The following is a 17,555-nucleotide window of genomic DNA, read 5'->3' as shown; positions in this document are numbered from 1 at the left end:
CAAGTTTGATGGCAGCTTGCACGGACCACAGCTTCCAGTGCAGCAGCACGTTGGCATCAGTGCAGCCCTGCCAACATCCCCTGGGGCTGAGGCTGTCAGTGAGCCCCCCACAGCTGCTGCCCTCTGCAAGCATCTCCGTGCCATCACGTGTGACGAGCAGGCGGATGTGTGCTGCTCTGCACCTGTGCTGAACGCATCCTGAAAGGATGTGGTTAGTCCCTTTCTATGACTATTTTGGCAAACACCTCTTTTCCATGGAATAAGAGGTTAACAGGCATAGGGAATAACATGTTTTGTGCTGCCTGGCACATGATGTGAGGCCTTGTAAAACTCCAAAGGCCATCAAAATCAGTGGGACTTTTTCTGTTGATTTCACTTGGGCTTTAGATTAGATCTGTAATTTTCAACTAGCTTATTTTTTTGTTGTTTGGACCTGTTTGATTTTGCACTCTGTATTTAATTTTAAACATTTTTTTCTCTCCACACATAGTTTTTCAAACTCAGTATAGAGCAATGTTTTTAAGGGTCTTTTGGAGATGGTAGAAGAGGATTCCAAATCTGGTTGTAAACTTCAAATATTTCTTGATCTTGGAAGAGAGTCCTATAGATTCTGTTAGCTTTCCAGCCTTTTCTGGGCCTAAATATTTAGGGAGGAGATGTTGTTTGGATGAGACTGTACTGAAAGGGGTTTTTCTTTGTATGCAAATGTTGAGTGGTAATGTCTTCTGGGAATGTCAATTCATAGATTTGCATCAAATCCAGACATGGATTTGGTGACTTTTAACTATGTCTCCTGGCTATAAAACTTTGCCATCTCTTCACATAATTGTAAATCAGTATTTAGATAACTTACTCCTTAACTATGACAATGCCCTCAGGAAGCTGATATCTGAATGCCTGTCTTAGTTTGCAGCTGCTAGTAAGTTACCAGCACCCCTTGTTCAGTTAACAAGGTTGTTAGTAGGTATACCAAGATCTGGTCCAAGTTCCATAGTGTAAGTCAGAGCAAGGTTTCTTCTGCATTTCTTGTTCCTGCCTGCCCTGGAAATCTTTGCCACTAGTTAAGTTAGCATGCAGTTTAAGAGGCTGCCTAAGGATAAAGTTCTGTCATCTTGGCAAAACTGGCTTTCCCTAACAAATGTTTAAGACATTGTAAAATACGATTTTAACTTAATTATGTTTAAACGTATCCGAGATGGCTAAATGGTTTTTGGCTAACTCTGCTTAGCCAAAGTGGTTAGCTTGGGGGTATCACCTTAATCAAATATTTCTCATTGAAGTCCTTTAATAAATTAAATTTGGAATCCATAGTTTACCTTCATCCTTTTTAAACCACTCTATCAATAAGGCTAAGTTTCTACTTCGCACTAAATCAAACCAGGAAAATAATTAGATTGAGATATTCTTTCCCAGTCAACTGTGAGGTTTCATTCATCACAAGGATGAGCTCATTATATCTTGGCCAGGATATTTTATTAATGTATCTGAAAAATTTCGTATAGTCTGTTCATACTCAGCTGTGATACAGGAAACACAACAGTAAAGCAGAGGTGCATAAGAACATCTTATGTCTTTTAATGATGAGTAAAGCATTTGAAATGAAGGCAGCAAACAGTGCAAATGGATTTCATGCTTGTCAGGGAGTCTCAAAGCTTTGGTGGCACAGACAGTCCTACAGTGCATTGCCACAGCACCTCTCACAGTGGTCTCTGATCCTAGGGAGGGCTGGGAGAGCTTGGCGTAAACAGGCATTTCACTTCATTTGTGTCATATTCATAAAGGTCAAATATATAACATTCTGTGACAATGAATGGCTTGTTTTCTATGCACGTCTGTTAAGTAGAGCAGATGCATGTCACAGCTTAACTAGAAATTCCAGTATTCTGGCATATGTTTCCTTTCATATACTATAGGGAGAAAAATATCCTGAAATGAGAAAAATGTTTATAAAAAGCAGTATCTTGGGAAAGTTTGTTTCTGTTGAATTCATTGGATTACCTTCCACCCTACTTTTTTTTTTTATTATTTTATTTTTCTTTCATTTAAGATCAGTAATATTCTGTATTTATTGTCTGTCATGTGATATGGTTGTACCAAACGTTGTCCCAGTGCAAATGTCTCCTCTGGACTTGCAGGTTAAGTTGGCTGCAACAGCAAATGCAGCACAGGCAGACCCCACATCCCCCTGTAATGCATCACTGCTGAGCTGTCCTGGGGCTGGGAGGCAGAGACTGGGAAGCTCTCTGTAAAAAAGCTGGGCTCAATGCTATGTACCTCATGGTTTAGGAGCCCCGTAGTCACATTCCCATGTCTGACTTTGCCCTCCTGTACACATCACACAGCAAAAAAGGAGAAAAATTCAGTGTGATGTGGGAAATGTGGGGTGGATGAGGAGCCCAGCTTGTAACAGGAGATAGTTCTACAGTAAAAATGGAGTGGGCTTGCTGCCCAGCCTAGCTCAGAAGAAAGTACTTTTGATCAATTTATCAAATCAGACTGGTTCTCTCAAAGCCCCATTCAGAAGGAAATAACATGTTTGTTGGCCATGGAAGATGCCAGCTTTGCCGAAGCTGTTTATTCTGTCAGAAGTATTCTAATGGAAAGTCCCACGGTCACTTTTATATTCAAGCAATGTTACTCACGTGTTGTCTTTACTGTGTATTAGTTTTTTAACAATAACTTTCATGGAACTTTAATACCAGAAGGCAGTAATAATAGTATCTACAAATTTGTTATTTTTGTAATTATTAAGGGGGAATGGGCTGCAGGGGGATGAGCAGAACTGGGGGAGCAGACTAGTGACTTCTGTCCTAACTCTTGACAAAATCTAAAATGACACATGGTCTCCATAAATGACAGAAGAAGGCAAAGTCCACAGATGTTCCCAGCAGCAGTTACAAATCCAAAAGAGACAAAACTCTTCTCTGTGCTCCTGCCTGTACAAATTGCCTGCAGGGTGTTTCGAGAGAGAGCCGGAATGTCTTTTTCAAACTGTTCACACTCTGCTGCCTGCGTTCAAGGGATGGGCTTTAAACAGACATGAAAAAGCACATGCTCTGAATGAGGTTGAAATTTTATTCCATGAGGATGAAATACCTACAAGGTGAGCTTTGGAAAGCCAATTTTGGATCAGTCTATCTTAGAAGTGGTTGCTTTTCACTTCTTAAAATGGTGGGAGAGGTTCAGCCATCTATTCCAACTGTGTTAGGGCTGGTAAATCTGACATCATGTCTATATTTTGCAGCAAATTAGTTGCTGAAGTTAGTATTTTAAAAATGCAGGCAAAGTCTATAGTTCTTTTTATTGATTAAAAGGAAATCAAAGCAGACCAATGGGTAGGAGACAAAATTGAAAAAAAACCCAGCTAAAATACTATTTGCATTTTGCCAGCAATGCCTGGATTTAAAGCATAAACACAAAATGTTCAAGACACAAGGCCCAGTGTGTCAGCTGTGGAAGCCAAGTCAGCAGCATTATAGCTGCGTGATTTTGGCATAGCCTTAGAAGCTGTGCTAGCATATATATCACTAGTAATTAGGCCACAGCTGGGGCAGTAGGGAAGTTTGCTCAAGCTCTGTCTTTACAAGTTCATGGATTTATTACCAACCTGAGTACCTCTGGATGTACTGAGATGGTGCACAATCTTGAGTCACAGTTTGGGCTGTACATCCTTGGCCAGTAGATATTCCCCACTGTGGGAAAGGACCAGCAGTGCTGCTGTTTGTGTTCAGTGTTGTTTGTCTGTTTCAGTTTAAGAAGATACAGCTTCATGTACCTACAGCTCAAATGGTCTCTGACTCTTGGTGACGGCCCTTGGTCAGGAATGTGACGTGTGACAGAGACTGAAATGTTGTACTTTATGACTTAAACATTTTCATGAAGAACTTTGGCCTATTATAGCAAAACTATTACAAAACCTGCAGAGAAGGCCACTACGTCTAAGTAAGCCTTCTGACTGAGGCCCTGGACTGCTCGCTGATGGAGATAAGATAAAGTGACTCAAAGAACAGAATGCATTCACAGAGTTAGCATGCTTAGCACCTTCGAGGTGGAGACCACAGGGCGTCGTGTAGAGGAGCTCAGCTGCAGGGCCTCCTTCACCCCGAAAAAAGCTTATCCACATGAAGGACAGCTGAGGGGTGTCATGGCCCATCAAAGGCCCCCCCAAAGGGATCCGCAGACCCTACACCAGAGATGATGCAACAGATCCACAGTGTTGCAAGGCACACTGTCAAACCTTGACCCCTGCGGGGGAGACACATGGGCATTCCCACCTGCCCAAAAAGTATATTAATCCACTGGGTTCTACACTCTTCAGTGTGGCAGCGATGGCAGGGGACCCTCGCCACCCAGAAGACCGGATGGAGGGGAGCAATGAGGCATTGTTGGGACCCCGGCAGGGTGATATGTTTCTTTCTAATCCCTGTCACTCTCTCCCCCCACACACAGCTCTTTTTCTATTTCTTTCTTTTCTCTTTCTTTCTCTTTGCCTCTTTTACTATTAAATAAAATACATCCTTTTTTTTTGGCACCAACATCTAACCTCGTTTGGTTTTAATCATGTTTTTGGGTCCATTTCGAACCTTTCTGGGTTTGATCCATTTTATTCACAGAGGCTTAGCTTTCATTGCTCTTCTGTATTTAAACTGGATTGTAACAACATGTACGATGGCTGAGGCCAGTGCAGACTAAGAGCCATCTGTGGATTAACAAAGATGCCAGGGACTTAATTGTGCATAAACCTTCAAGAGATGAAAAGCTGAAAGAATGCTTTATACAAATTGAAATGTTTGCTGAAGAGAAGATCTGCGAGAAAATAACAGCTCATCCAAATCAGAAGTGTCGTAAATCCCAAGGATGCCAGCACAGCCACAGGAGGACAGTAAGTTCCTAAATGTGGATACATCAAGGACACAGAACAAGTAAAGGATAAAGGGAAATAAAAGCTCTTTATTCTATGTTCCCCTGCACAGAAGTGTTTAATTTTGCAGTATGACAAATTCAGCATTGAGTTTTGAAAGACACTTACATGGAAATCCAGTAGCCCAGGTCAATGCACCAGAGAACAGGTTGCCTGGTTCAGGATTGTCCAGGCACCATGGCATGTGTGGCACATCTTCCTGCTTTAAACTCCAGGCATACCAGCCCTACATGGCAACTTAGGGTTTTGGTCGCAATGTAGGGTTTTGCAGTGCCACCTGACAGTGAGGGGACAGATGAAGTCTTTTAGGGATCCTTGTCAAAATGATGATGCCAGTAATTCATAGTTACAATTAAAGTTTTAATTTTTTAGCAGGGTGCTATGATTAGTGTAGCACAGAATTTATTTATTAGAATGGCACAGGATTTCAGCAAGCAGAATCAATGCAGTACAATCGATAAGTAGCATAAAACAGGATTTATAGTACAATTTGACTTATGATTTCTAATCACCTGGACCCTCAGCAGATAGAATCAAATGCTAATACATGGTTTATTGTGTCAGTACACAATCATAACCAAAACTCAAAAATCATATAAAAGAGTATAAGTCACTCCCTTAGTCCTTGGAGGATGCAGAGGACAAGGGTTGTCTCTGGCCAGCAGCAGCTGCAGTCCCAAGTTCCCCACTTGGGACTCATAACTTCTTAATTCTACAGTCGGTGCTCAGGATGCTGTTAGACTTCTCTCTTCTGTGGAGGGGTCATCCCCACTGCCTGGTGGGCCATGTGCCTGGGACCTTCCAGCCTGGCAAGGAAGGGAGTAATTGAGCTGGCGCCCAGGAGTCTTGAGGTCAATATGGAGGGGAAGAAGAAATCTGTTTGATTTGTCTGCTTGCTTCACAGGACTTTCAGGGCCTGATAATGAGGGAAGGGAATAAAAACAATGCACTCAGCCTCACAGAACCGCTGCTTGCCTTACAGAGTGGTGTTAGTTACGCTCACCCCACATGCAGGGGCTGGGAGCAGGGGGGTACCAATCACATGTGCCTCTACAGGATCCTGAAGAAATATCTCCTCTTAGCATCTGTGCAAACAAATTACTTTCCCATCCACCAAGTTGGTTGTGCTGCTTTACTAAATAGCCTAAAAGACCACTTTGTATATATACACATTTATTCTGATCTTGTGCTAGTGTTAACTTTTATTGATGTCCACTGTACACTGCATCAGTGAGACATAATCTGGCTCACTGAACAGTTATGAGTTTGACCTCTTTTCACATACAGTTTTTACATGTGTATTTTGTAATCACATGCTGCTTATGGAATTAATGTGTTCACATTTTCTAAGCACTTGCTGGAAATAAATCCTCTGACTTCTTTCAGCAAGTTTATTTCGGATCGAGAAAGTAGAAGAAGTCTCACGAACAGCCACCTGGAGAAGAAGAAATGTGATGAATATGTAAGTCTCTCTCACTGTTCTGTTCCCTGTTAAAATGAACTGCATGTTGTGTATGTGAAAGCCCTTTAGACATTGTCTTCAAAAGTGCCAGGCACACACAACTGTAAGTGAATTCAATTTCCAACAGGAACTGCCTGGGATCAGTACTTAAATGAAACCCCAAAACAAAACCCCCAAGCATATTGGTTGGGTTGCCACAATGCAATCCCTCTGGCCTGTGTTGGGCAGGAAGTTGTGGTGGTTCCTTATGGCTTTACCGTATATAAATTGCACACCTGGGATGTTTCTCAGGTGTAGTGAAAGATGGGGTTTGAAATTGAAAGTGCAGTATGAGCTGTGTGTTGCCTGTATGATTTACGTCAGTTTGTAAAATGTATTGGGCAGCAAGCAGTGCAGCTGTGACAGAGTCCAGTGATGCTTTCTCCTTTTTCAAACCAATTCTTATTAAGTCATTTCCATGGCAGTAGTTACTTATGTTTGATAATCACAAAACATGGGGTTTGCAGCAGAGGTGCATTTCCCTGCTCTGTTCAAGCTGTTGCTGACACATATGTCTTTACTTCTCCAGATCCCAGGAACTACTTCGCTGGGAATGTCTGTCTTCAACCTTAGCAATGCAATTATGGGCAGTGGGATTTTGGGTCTTGCTTTTGCCTTGGCCAACACGGGAATTCTACTTTTTCTGTAAGTATTTATGTGGTGAGTGGCTGATCTCCATGGAATTTCACTGTGTTTAAAGAATGTGTGCACTGCCAGCAAGTGGAGGGATTTATAGTTCATCTGTAATCAAGTACAGCATTCAAGCCTGAAAATATTAGCTACAAATTTCAGACTTTTTCGTCAGTCAAATGTGTTTGGGGAAAAAGCCACTACTTATAGTGCTAGAGAAAATTAAGTCCATGTTATTTACTACAAACCTAGACAGGGATTTTTCCTGTGCTCCGCAAGCTACATAGACATCAAAAATATTCAGTAGTAATAGTTGCAGTGGGATAGTACCTAATTCTTATTTGTGTCACAGGATCTCCAGTGTTTCTACAAAGCATGATGCAATAAACACTTTTTAAAATCAAGAATATTTATATTCCTTCATATGTTACATGTAATATTTTCATCTCACTCCCACAGTTTCTTCAGTTTCTTATGTGAGAGTCCTTGAAAGCCAACATAAATATAGCTAAGATTTTAGTATAGAAAAGAACTGAGGTAGACTACTTAACTCCAGGGGAAAAAAAGAAAAAAAAGAGGCTTTTTATAAAGGGGAATTTAATAGTTTAAAAATAAAATAGTGCCATTGAATGACTAAGACAGTGTTATTCAGTATGAGATGTTTCATTGTAAAAAGTGATTGTTACGAATCAGTTGGGAATTGTGTGCAGATTTCAATGATAAATGTTCATTGAGGGAAGAAATACAATAATTTACAATGTTTGAGAACTATTCGGCATAGTTATTGAGTTTACAGATTGCTCTAAAGAGATGTAATTTCTTGAATGCCAAATCTAAAAATATAGAACTTTTGTTATTTCGTAGGATTTTGGGAAATACATAATATGAGTCCTGTATAAAGCAGAGTAGATGGCCAAAGTGGTACGTATAGCCATCTGCTCTGGGGTTTTGTGCCAGGATGTGCAAGATCCGTGCTGCTAGCTTACAGTTTGCTGTAGTTGGGTAAAATTTAGGAATAATCCAAGGAGCTTATCCATTTACTTTAAAAACATAGAACGTCTCAGAATTGTGTTGTCGTTAAGCTAGGTTGTAAAGTACCTGGACTGTAATTTACATCTTTTGTTAGCAGAGTGACAGAGTTTATTTTATTTTTGCTGCTTTTTTTACTAGTACCCTAACCTGTATGTAATACTCCACCCGTGCTCCATCTCTGAGAGTACAAACTGGTGTATAGTTTGTACTGGTGCAATAAGTGCTATAAGGAGAGAAAGGAAAGTTGCTTCTTTTCAGCCTTGTCACCTCTTCTGTGAAAATAGGGTCTCAGCCAAGGAGAAGCCTCAGTTTTTCCTTACTGCTTTAGTTTTCTATAATCCCGTTCTCTTCTCATTCTTTCATCACTTTTTCATGAGAGTTAAGTGAAATGTGTTCTAAAGGATGTAAAAATGCAGTTTCTTTTAAATGAAGTAGATCAGACAGGTGATGTGAACAGCAGAGAAATTTCTGGCAATGTGTATTGGTGACTGAGCTCGACCTGAGTAGCAAGTTTGTAGATCTGTATCAACCCATTACACAAAAAACTGTCAAACATGAATGTAGAGATTTTATACCGTAAATGACAGCATTGTTCTCTATAGAATTAACTGTGTGTATTTAAAAGTGGGTAATGGTTTTTGTCAGCTTTATGATGCCTTTAGATCTGTTGGCCTTGAGATAGAGCAGCCAGCTGAGATCAAAGGAAGTACGTTAGCAGGACCTAACTGAGCAGGCCAGCAGAACTTCCCTTTTTGAAGCCTAGAGATGCAGGATCCTAACGTGGTGTCTGTAGTTATGCTTGAAAGTTGAACCAGTTTAAATGTTCTGCTTTCATGCAATAATCTGAGCATTAAACCTAGTCCATTAGTGTTAGACTTTTTCTTACGCTCTAATTCAATACTTTTTTCCCATAAATGTATAGTTCTGCTGTCACTGTCACAGGTAGATAATTTCTGCTTTGCAGGTGATTGGAATCCTAACAATACTTTCACTGCTTTTTGCACATGAGAAAGAACTTAAATTCACTGCTTTTGAGTACTACAGTTCTGGAAAGTTCTAGGTTGCTTTATCCAGTATTGGCATGCACCATCTTGTAAAATTAAAAAGCAGATGCAGGAAAATTAAGGGAGCATTCATTTTCAGCGCTAACAAAGCAGACCCAGCCTGATTTCCACTCTCACAACTTCTGGGCTCCTGCAGTGTAAAGTGTGCACTGCTATGAACATCTGGATCAATTCAGATCTGATATCCTAGGCATAAGATGTGCAAAATAAACATGATAATGACACATCTTATTTGCTTAACGGTGCCATTACAAAGCATTGTATTTTCTCGGCAAAATTACTGAGGTAGGAACTCAGAGGAACTTAATCCCAGTGTTATTGATAACTACAGCCTAAACCAAGAGAGAGCAATATTTCCTGCATGCAAAAGGAGAGAAACTTTGCTACGGAAAGATAACACAAAAAGTTTAGGAAGTTAGAGATGAGCTGGGCCGCCTGGGGATGGCAAGAGCAGTTGTTGCTGCTTGTGGTTTCATCCTGGAGAGCCAGGACCAAAGTGATGGCTCATGTTGCAGAGGAATGTGGGCTAGCCAAGCACAAGGTGCTTTCAGCCTGCATTTAGCCCAGCAGTGCACGTGATCTGAAAAACCTTGCTGAAGCAGAAGGGCTCGTTAGATCAGGAATAGTATGAGACTACAGCTGACGTTTCACACTGCAGCCGCTTCTGCTGGGTGTGTGTTGTAGGAGTGATGAAGGCACAGTGTAACTCCTGCAGAGGTTTAGGGCACGCTGGCAGGCCAGTCCATGGGGAGGCTGTATGAGAGCAAACCCCATGCTTTTCCATCTTCTGCACCCAATACCTTTTGAGGGTTCAGAACTGCTCAGTGAAATAATTCTTGTGACTGCACGAGACTCACAGCTCTTCTGGCCCCAATGCTTGGGACTTCACAGAGGGCTGCGGACAGCACAGGTTTCAGCTTGCCTGGTAAATGTGGCATCACAGAAGCACTTTGTTCTTCCCAACACTGTATCAGTCCCCTGGCCTAAATTGTTTATTGTTTTGGAGAAAGATGACTTTTGCATCTGCTGTTTCCTTCCATAGCTACGAGCACTTCTTTGAAAGCAGGCAAAATAAAAAGTAGAGGGGTGCTTTTGAGACTGCAGCGCAAACTCGCCAGCTTCTGTTTTGAATTTGTGCAGAGCGAGTGGCGTGGTCATTTTCATTCCTTTCCAAGGGGTGGTTCTGGCATGAATATGCCTGTCCATACCACAGTCCTAGCACAAACAAGTTTTTCATACAGTGCTAATGAAAATGCCAAGTGTCTGTAGGAACCCTATGGGGAGCTAAGGACAACAGATCAGATAAATACCTGGCTGCTTGGGAGCGTTATTTTTACCACTGCAAAGGCTCCATGAGCTCAGTGCCTGAAAAACGGGAGCTTTTAACATTAAGACAGACTGGATGCTGGCATGCAGAGCTGTAGCCATTTGGGGCTGGGAGTGAGTCAGCCCCAGCAGCCGAGCACTGGGGCTGAGTGCCGTGTCTGTAGGCAGACAGGGGCGGAACAGCTCTGCAGGGAACACAGGCAGGAGCAGGGCTTAGCGAATTCATAAAAAATGGAGCAGAGTGACCTCAGCCAATACAGTCTTCCTTCCCTTCTCCACCTTCTCAAGCAGAAACACCCTTAGGGCTGTACAAAGAGTGTGTTGTTATTGTCAACCATCATTCTTTGCTGGCAAAAGAATGCTCCTATCACCTCTTTATGTTTCTCCCTGCTCCTCTGGCCCCAAGAAACTAGTCAGTCATTATTTGGCACTGAAGTATCTCCAGTCTAAACTAATAAAAAAGTGGGGGGAGGAGGCTTCTTACTCTGTTCTATGTATGCCTATGAGAAAGATGTGTTGCTGCCTATCTATGGCAGCAGTTTGTTTTCTCTTAAATTTGAGCCTTGTTTTTCTCGGTGTCTGGAGGGTAGTTGTCATAATAAGGGGAGGAATTGCCAACAGATTGTCTGAATGCTCTTCACACACATCATGAAAACATCATCAGGTCTTTGTGTGTCAGAGTGTTGGAGAAGAAGGCACACATGGTGCTTGGATTAAAGACATTGAGCAATGAGAAAATGTGCTTTTATGCACTTGGCCCCCGGCACTGACTAATTATCATTTGTGCCAGCAAGTTCCCTACACAAACAGTTTGGTCATTACTTCCTGCAATTCTTCTATGTGAAGTTAAATTATGGATCATGTCAGACCAGGACTGACATCAGTGAGGGAACATGAATCCCTATCTGGACAAAGTACAAGCCTTTGGTTGCAGCCTTTATTCCCAAGGGAAGCCCGTCAAGCCCTAACTCCCCACATTTTCCCCCACCTTGGGCACTGTGAGGCACATAAAAAGCCATTTGGGCACCCCTTTGATATCATATGAAACGTGTCCTTGGAAAAGATGCTTCCATTTGGCATGGAAGTTGTTAAATACAGGACTTTCCTCTAAATTCTCACTCTGCTTCCAGAAAAAAAAGCTTTAGAATGGATGTTCAGTGACATATCTGGCTCATCCATGCTCTGATAAATCTTTGTTCCTATCTGATAAGATGTCTTTATTCTTGCTTTTTCAGTATGGGGAAGTGTAACTCACTAACAGTCTGTGCTCTGCAGCTCTGCTAAGTTTTATTTGGTTGTATCCCTCTATGTGCAGGGTTTTCTACCTCTGTGGTGGAACTGCAAATACGATGTGAATCACATGTATTTTAGAACTTTTTGCATTGTCAGAAGAATAAAAAAAAAATCTCAGAGTCAATGGGAATATGACCTGAGATGAAATATTGCAGTGTTAGACCTCATCTCATATGGTAAGCTTTGTTTTCCATTCTTTTTTCAGGCTGCTTTTGGTTTCGGTCACGCTGCTGTCTATTTATTCAATACACCTCCTGTTGGTGTGTTCAAAGGAAACAGGTAATTTAAAACGTTACACCATTCAGTAGAATGTAAAAACCAAGAGGTGACAGGCGTTCAAATGAGGCTGGGTGCTTTGTGTAAGATGGAGTTTCTATCACTTTGTGGACACAATAGGAAGGCCTGAGACATTTTGGGCCAGAAACCTGGAATTAACAAGAATTTAAGGCATGGCAATGGAGAACAGCATCACTGTAAAGAGAAAAACTTAAAACGAGGAATGAATTCTGCTGCCTGGAAATGTTATCTTCAGTGAGCTAGGAGGAATAGCTCATAGAGTTTCCTTGCATTACAAAGCAAATTGCAAATAAAATATAATGGATCTTTGCCTATGGTGAAGCTTACCTGGAAATACAGTTTGTCCTTAGTGGTTAGTGTGAAACTCCTGATAACTTTTGTGGTGGTGTTTTCTTAGAATTAAGTAAAAGGGAACAGTTCCTTCACAGAGAGAAGAGTAACTGTAACAGATACACTATCTAAACACAGAAATTAGAAGTTGCCTACAGTATTATGTCAAATGACACTGTGCTCTGAAGTCTGGGAGTCTCTTTCTTTGTTAACAATGTTTGAAGCCATATTTTTAAATAATGTGTGCACAAGAATACTATAATATTTAAATATGCAATTTGGACACACAAGATTACTGTTATAGCATCTATAATGTCAGCAACAGACTATTTAAACTAGGCACATTTGCCTCAATGTGGACACATTTGTGCCCCATTAGTTCCCAAAATCTAAGCTCTGTTTCCTATGTTGCTGGTACATTTAAGCTCAAACTTATTTTTTATTCAAACTTCAAAGCAGAAATCTCAGGTGTAAGGTAGTATAGAAAAAAACAGGTAATGGGATACGTTTTAAAAATCATCTGCCCAGTGTAACATCTGCAATATTTCTCATTCTGTTCCTACGTATCTCACCATCTTCACAATGCCCAGTCTTTTTCTCAGCCTTCATCACAGCCAAGTGAACAAACATTTAACAGAAACACAAACCAATTAATAGAGGAGTTCCACAAGCTTGACAGATACTTGAAAAGAAATTTTAGTTATATTTTACACCTTTCTCTGCTTTTACCAAAAACATATGACACTGAGAATTCCCAAGTTAAGGCTTGGTCTTTAGAACTCATAAATGATCCTGTCAACCAGTGGCTGTCCTCATTTGGATCATTCAGTCAAGGCAAGGGGGAGCTGCATAATGGCAGTAGTGAGTGTCCAGGCTGCCAGTGCTGACTTGTGGATCCTGCTGTGCCGGGTTTTTTTCTGGAGAGGAGCCTTTCTACATTAGTCTCACTGGAGGTGCAAAACTTAATGTACCAGGATGGGGGTACTAGAACTGAACATGTCACTTGGGGGATAGACAGACTCATTAAAGGGCTGTAATACTCTCATTAAGAGCTTCCTTTTCACAAGTAACTGGTAGCCAACAATAACATAGAAGTCAAGAAAACATTCCTACATAATTTTCAGCCCTAGAAATTACAAGAGAGCTCCCTATTTACTTGCAAAGGGCAGGTTTGGCTGCACAGACAGGTGCTTGGCTGAAAACAAATCATAAGTGTTTCAGCTCAACAGCTTTCAGTGGTATATTTGTTCCCTTTCTCCTTTTCATGCAGGCTGCATGGTGTATGAAAAGCTTGGTGAGCAGATCTTTGGTACCCCAGGGAAAATGATTGTTTTTGGATCTACATCTCTTCAGAATGTTGGAGGTAAAGGAAATTAGGAATGTTGAAAAACAAAGCTCAGAAATTGCTCAATAATTTTATAGCTATGAACAAGTCAAGTTCCTTCTCTCCATGACATCTGGGGATCTTTGTGTTCCTCAATATAGTTGTGGCTTTGCATGCAGCCCTTTAAAAATACTGCATTACTGAGTGATCAGTAATTTACAGTCAGTCATAGTTCAGGGTCTTGTCTCATGTGGGAAAGACTGATGTGGGAAAAGGTTCAGGATGCTTCACTATACTTGTTCCATAAAATATTTTACCCGTTTTCTAAAATTACCTTCTTCTTCTTCTTCTTCCAGCAATGTTGAGCTATCTCTTCATAGTAAAAAATGAGCTGCCTTCTGCCATAAAGTTTCTAATGGGAAAAGAAGAAACTTTTTCGTAAGTTGAATTAGTTTTGGTACTTAGACTGTAGAATTTAACATTGTATAGTAAAATTTAAGCATATATTTACAAAAGTTCTTCAAGTATTGGATACCCTTAAGGTTTGTCAAAGTAGATTTTCACAGGAATATCTCAGGGGGTTAATAAAAGCCAAGACAAATTTGGGAAGGAGAAGATGGATGGAAACTGAAAGCTTTAGTTGCTCTCTTTGCACACCAGATTTTCATGAAGAATTGTGTTATATACAAAGCTCTTATCACAGAATCCAGTATTTTACAGTGTTAGGCAACACTTGAAAATATTGGGAACTATGCAAATTAAAGATATTACGTGTTTCCCTGCATTGTCACCTTCTTATATCATTTTGCCCCTGAGACAATGTCCATAAGGTTGGAATTCTTTGATACTAGCAGATGACAACTACAGAATATGATACTTAGATTTTGGCCACTTAACACTGCTTGCATTTAGCAGCTACTTTAGTAGAGGGGTGACATTATTTTATAGCAGTAAATACCCCTTGCACTGGATTATATGGTGTGCTGCAGAGCAGGAGAAGGTGGTAGAGATTCCATACCTCAGGCTTTCATACTAAACTGGACCAAGCAATGGGAATGGGTTGTGCAGAACATCACTAACATTGTCCCTTCCCCTCTTCTTTGCTTTCCAGTAGGATGCAAAGCACTTTGGTAGAGGAGATACAGACTTGAGGTGGCTAGTGCATGCCATCGTGCTGGAGCCTGGTTTGCCACTCCAGTCACGTGCCTGGGTGGTTTGGCAAATGACTCATGATGGCCCCATGGCCCCGCTGTGCTCTGTGGCCCTTTGCATGATCTTTCATCATCCTGGCAGGGTGGCTTATATCAGGTTACAGAGGTGGTTGTTCTGCCTCTCAGTCCCACACACTGATCTCAGTGGTAGGGTAATATTTAGTCTGGTGACTATGGAAATCTGTCCGGCCAGAGTCAGAGCAGTGCCGTGGATACTTAATGAGTCTGCAAAGCCAAGATGTGGTCCCTTCTCTCCTTCTGTAGGAGCTTGTAGGGTAAGGAGACCAAAGATAATTCTGTAAGTAAAGCAAGCAAAGAGGATGACTGAGTGAGGAAAACCAGAAAATGTTTAAGGTGTGCTCATAGTATGGTTTTTTTTTAATGTTTTATACAGGGCATGGTATGTGGATGGGCGGATTCTTGTTGTCGCAGTGACATTTGGTATAATCCTCCCTTTATGTCTCCTTAAGAACTTAGGTAAGATGAAAATGCCATTATGGAAGTCAGAAAAAGGGACTCAGACATTGTGCCGCTGATGGCCAAACTGACAGTTCAACTGTTAATAAGAAAAATATGCTCTCATTGTAATCTAAGCAGCCTTCCTGATCCAGAAATAATCTGTGTTCTGAGCATTTTGAAAAAAGTAGGCTTAAATTATCACAGTGATTAAGCTCAGTATAAACCAGCTTTATCCATACAATTGTGGAAATTGATGTAAAAAATTATAGTTAAGAGGGTCTTCATTTCATAAGGTAATTCTATTTTATGTGCGGCCTGTAAAAACAAGTTCACAAATTGTGAGATTACGAAAAATGTTGTTTTTCTATTAGCATCAAAATTTTTAGTGGTGAGGTTAATTAGAAGTATTGGACTTTGAAGTGAGGTATGTGCAGAGAATTGCATTTTCAGATGTGTTTGAATCCACTGAGATGTCAGTAGGTACACAGTGATTTTTTTTAAAAACGTGTAACAACATTTGGCACCAAAGTCCATTTGGGATCTTACTTCTGAGACAATAACCCGAACTCAGCTGACATGACTCATAGCAGGGAAGCTGGGTCACATTCTGATTGCAATTGCCCACTTTCAGGTTTTTTTCAATTATCACAACCTCTTTTAAAACTAAAGTTAGTTAAACTGATGTAAAGGTGACCCTGAGGAAGTCAGAACAGGTCAGAGTAAGGCTCACACATGCCTGAAAGCTAGGAGACTTGCAAGACTGTTGGAGACTCCCACACCAGCAGAATATGCTTTTGTCCTGCCCAGAAGTTCACAATACATATTAAATGTATAATACATTGGAACTTTTCATGAAGAAGGACAAACCAAAGTAAGGCTAGTAAAATTATTCTATGTCCTTCCTTTTAATTTCTTTCAGGATACCTTGGCTATACCAGTGGATTTTCATTAAGCTGTATGGTATTTTTCCTGGTAGTGGTAAGTTCAGCTTGCTTTCTTTGTTGGGTGAGTCACTTAGAATCATAGAATTGTTAAGGCTGGAAAAGACTTTTAAACACTATCAAATTCAACTGTCAACCCAGCACTGTGTTCAGCATTAAACGATGTTGTCAAGTGAAATATCCACATGTTTTTTGAACACTTTCAGGGATGGTGACTCCACCACTTCTCTGGGCAGTATTTCCAATGCTTTACAACTGTTTCCATGAAAAAACTTCCTAATGTCCAATCTGAACCCCCCCAGTGCAACTTAAGGTCATTTCCTCTCATCCTGTGACTTGTGGAAGAAGATGCTGAGCCCCACCTGGCTACAGCTTCCTGTCAGGCAGTTTTGGAGAGCAGTAAGGTCCCTGCTGAGCCTCTGTTTCTCCAGGCTAAACACCTCCAGCTTCCTCAGCAGCTCCTCTTATGACTGACTCTAGGCCCTTCACCAGCTCCTTTGCCCTTCTCTGGACTCACTCCAGCACCTCAATGTCCTTGTAGTGAGGTGTGGCTAGCACAGGTCTTTCCCATGAGAACTTTCTCCTGTGTTTTATAAACAAAGATGAAGTTTTGATGTTATTGAAACAGTGTCTCGAGATTTGGACAGTTCAGGCCTGGCCAATCAGGCCTAGGGGGAGGTTTCTGACTGACCAATCTGGGTGACCTCTGAAAAGTCTATATAAGTTGGAATCAAAACAATAAATCTCTCTTTTCTTGCCACACTGAGAACCCGGGTCCTTTCTCTGCTAGCGGCTCAACAGCAACAGTGAGGAGCCCAGAACTGCACAGAGCACTCAAAGGGAAGCCTCACCAGTGCTGAGTACAGGGAAATGATCACTTCCCTAGTCGTGCTGGCCACACTATTGCTGATAAAGGCCAGGATGCCAACAGTTTCACTCATGTTTTCACTTTAATTTGGTTTTTATTATTATTTTAGCAATTAGCTATCTTCTGCTCTTATTCTAGGTTATTTACAAGAAGTTTCAAATTCCTTGTGATGGACCAGAGCTAAATGCAACATCATCTATGGTAGCAAATAGCTCAGCACATGAACATTTGTGTAAGCCAAAGTATGTTATCTTTAATTCCAAGGTATGTTTCTTTTTATAATACTTACTTTTAATTCATGTAATAGATGCACCTACAGCACATGTTCTTAATCTGATCAGCATCACAAAGGGCCTGA

At 41.0% G+C, this 17,555-nt stretch overlaps 1 protein-coding gene across 2 annotated transcripts in view; it reads left to right on the top strand.

Annotated features, from left to right (window-relative positions):
* The window catches only part of SLC38A1 (solute carrier family 38 member 1), a 37,825-nt gene that overhangs the window by 11,557 nt on the left and 8,713 nt on the right, over positions 1–17,555 (top strand). For both annotated transcript variants that reach the window (XM_085043837.1, XM_085043846.1), the window contains exons 3-10: positions 6,308–6,383; positions 6,952–7,067; positions 11,973–12,046; positions 13,665–13,757; positions 14,075–14,156; positions 15,324–15,406; positions 16,308–16,366; positions 17,336–17,461. In XM_085043837.1, the coding sequence (XP_084899963.1) occupies positions 6,308–6,383; positions 6,952–7,067; positions 11,973–12,046; positions 13,665–13,757; positions 14,075–14,156; positions 15,324–15,406; positions 16,308–16,366; positions 17,336–17,461 (709 nt within the window). The remainder of the gene's footprint in view (positions 1–6,307; positions 6,384–6,951; positions 7,068–11,972; positions 12,047–13,664; positions 13,758–14,074; positions 14,157–15,323; positions 15,407–16,307; positions 16,367–17,335; positions 17,462–17,555) is intronic.

This window comes from Lichenostomus cassidix, chromosome 1Aa (assembly GCF_008360975.1).
Source record: "Lichenostomus cassidix isolate B80296 chromosome 1Aa, HeHo_3.0, whole genome shotgun sequence".
Taxonomy (NCBI): Eukaryota; Metazoa; Chordata; class Aves; order Passeriformes; family Meliphagidae; genus Lichenostomus; species Lichenostomus cassidix.
The sequence above is the reverse complement of the archived record's forward strand: the minus strand, read 5'-3'. Positions and strand labels throughout refer to the sequence as shown.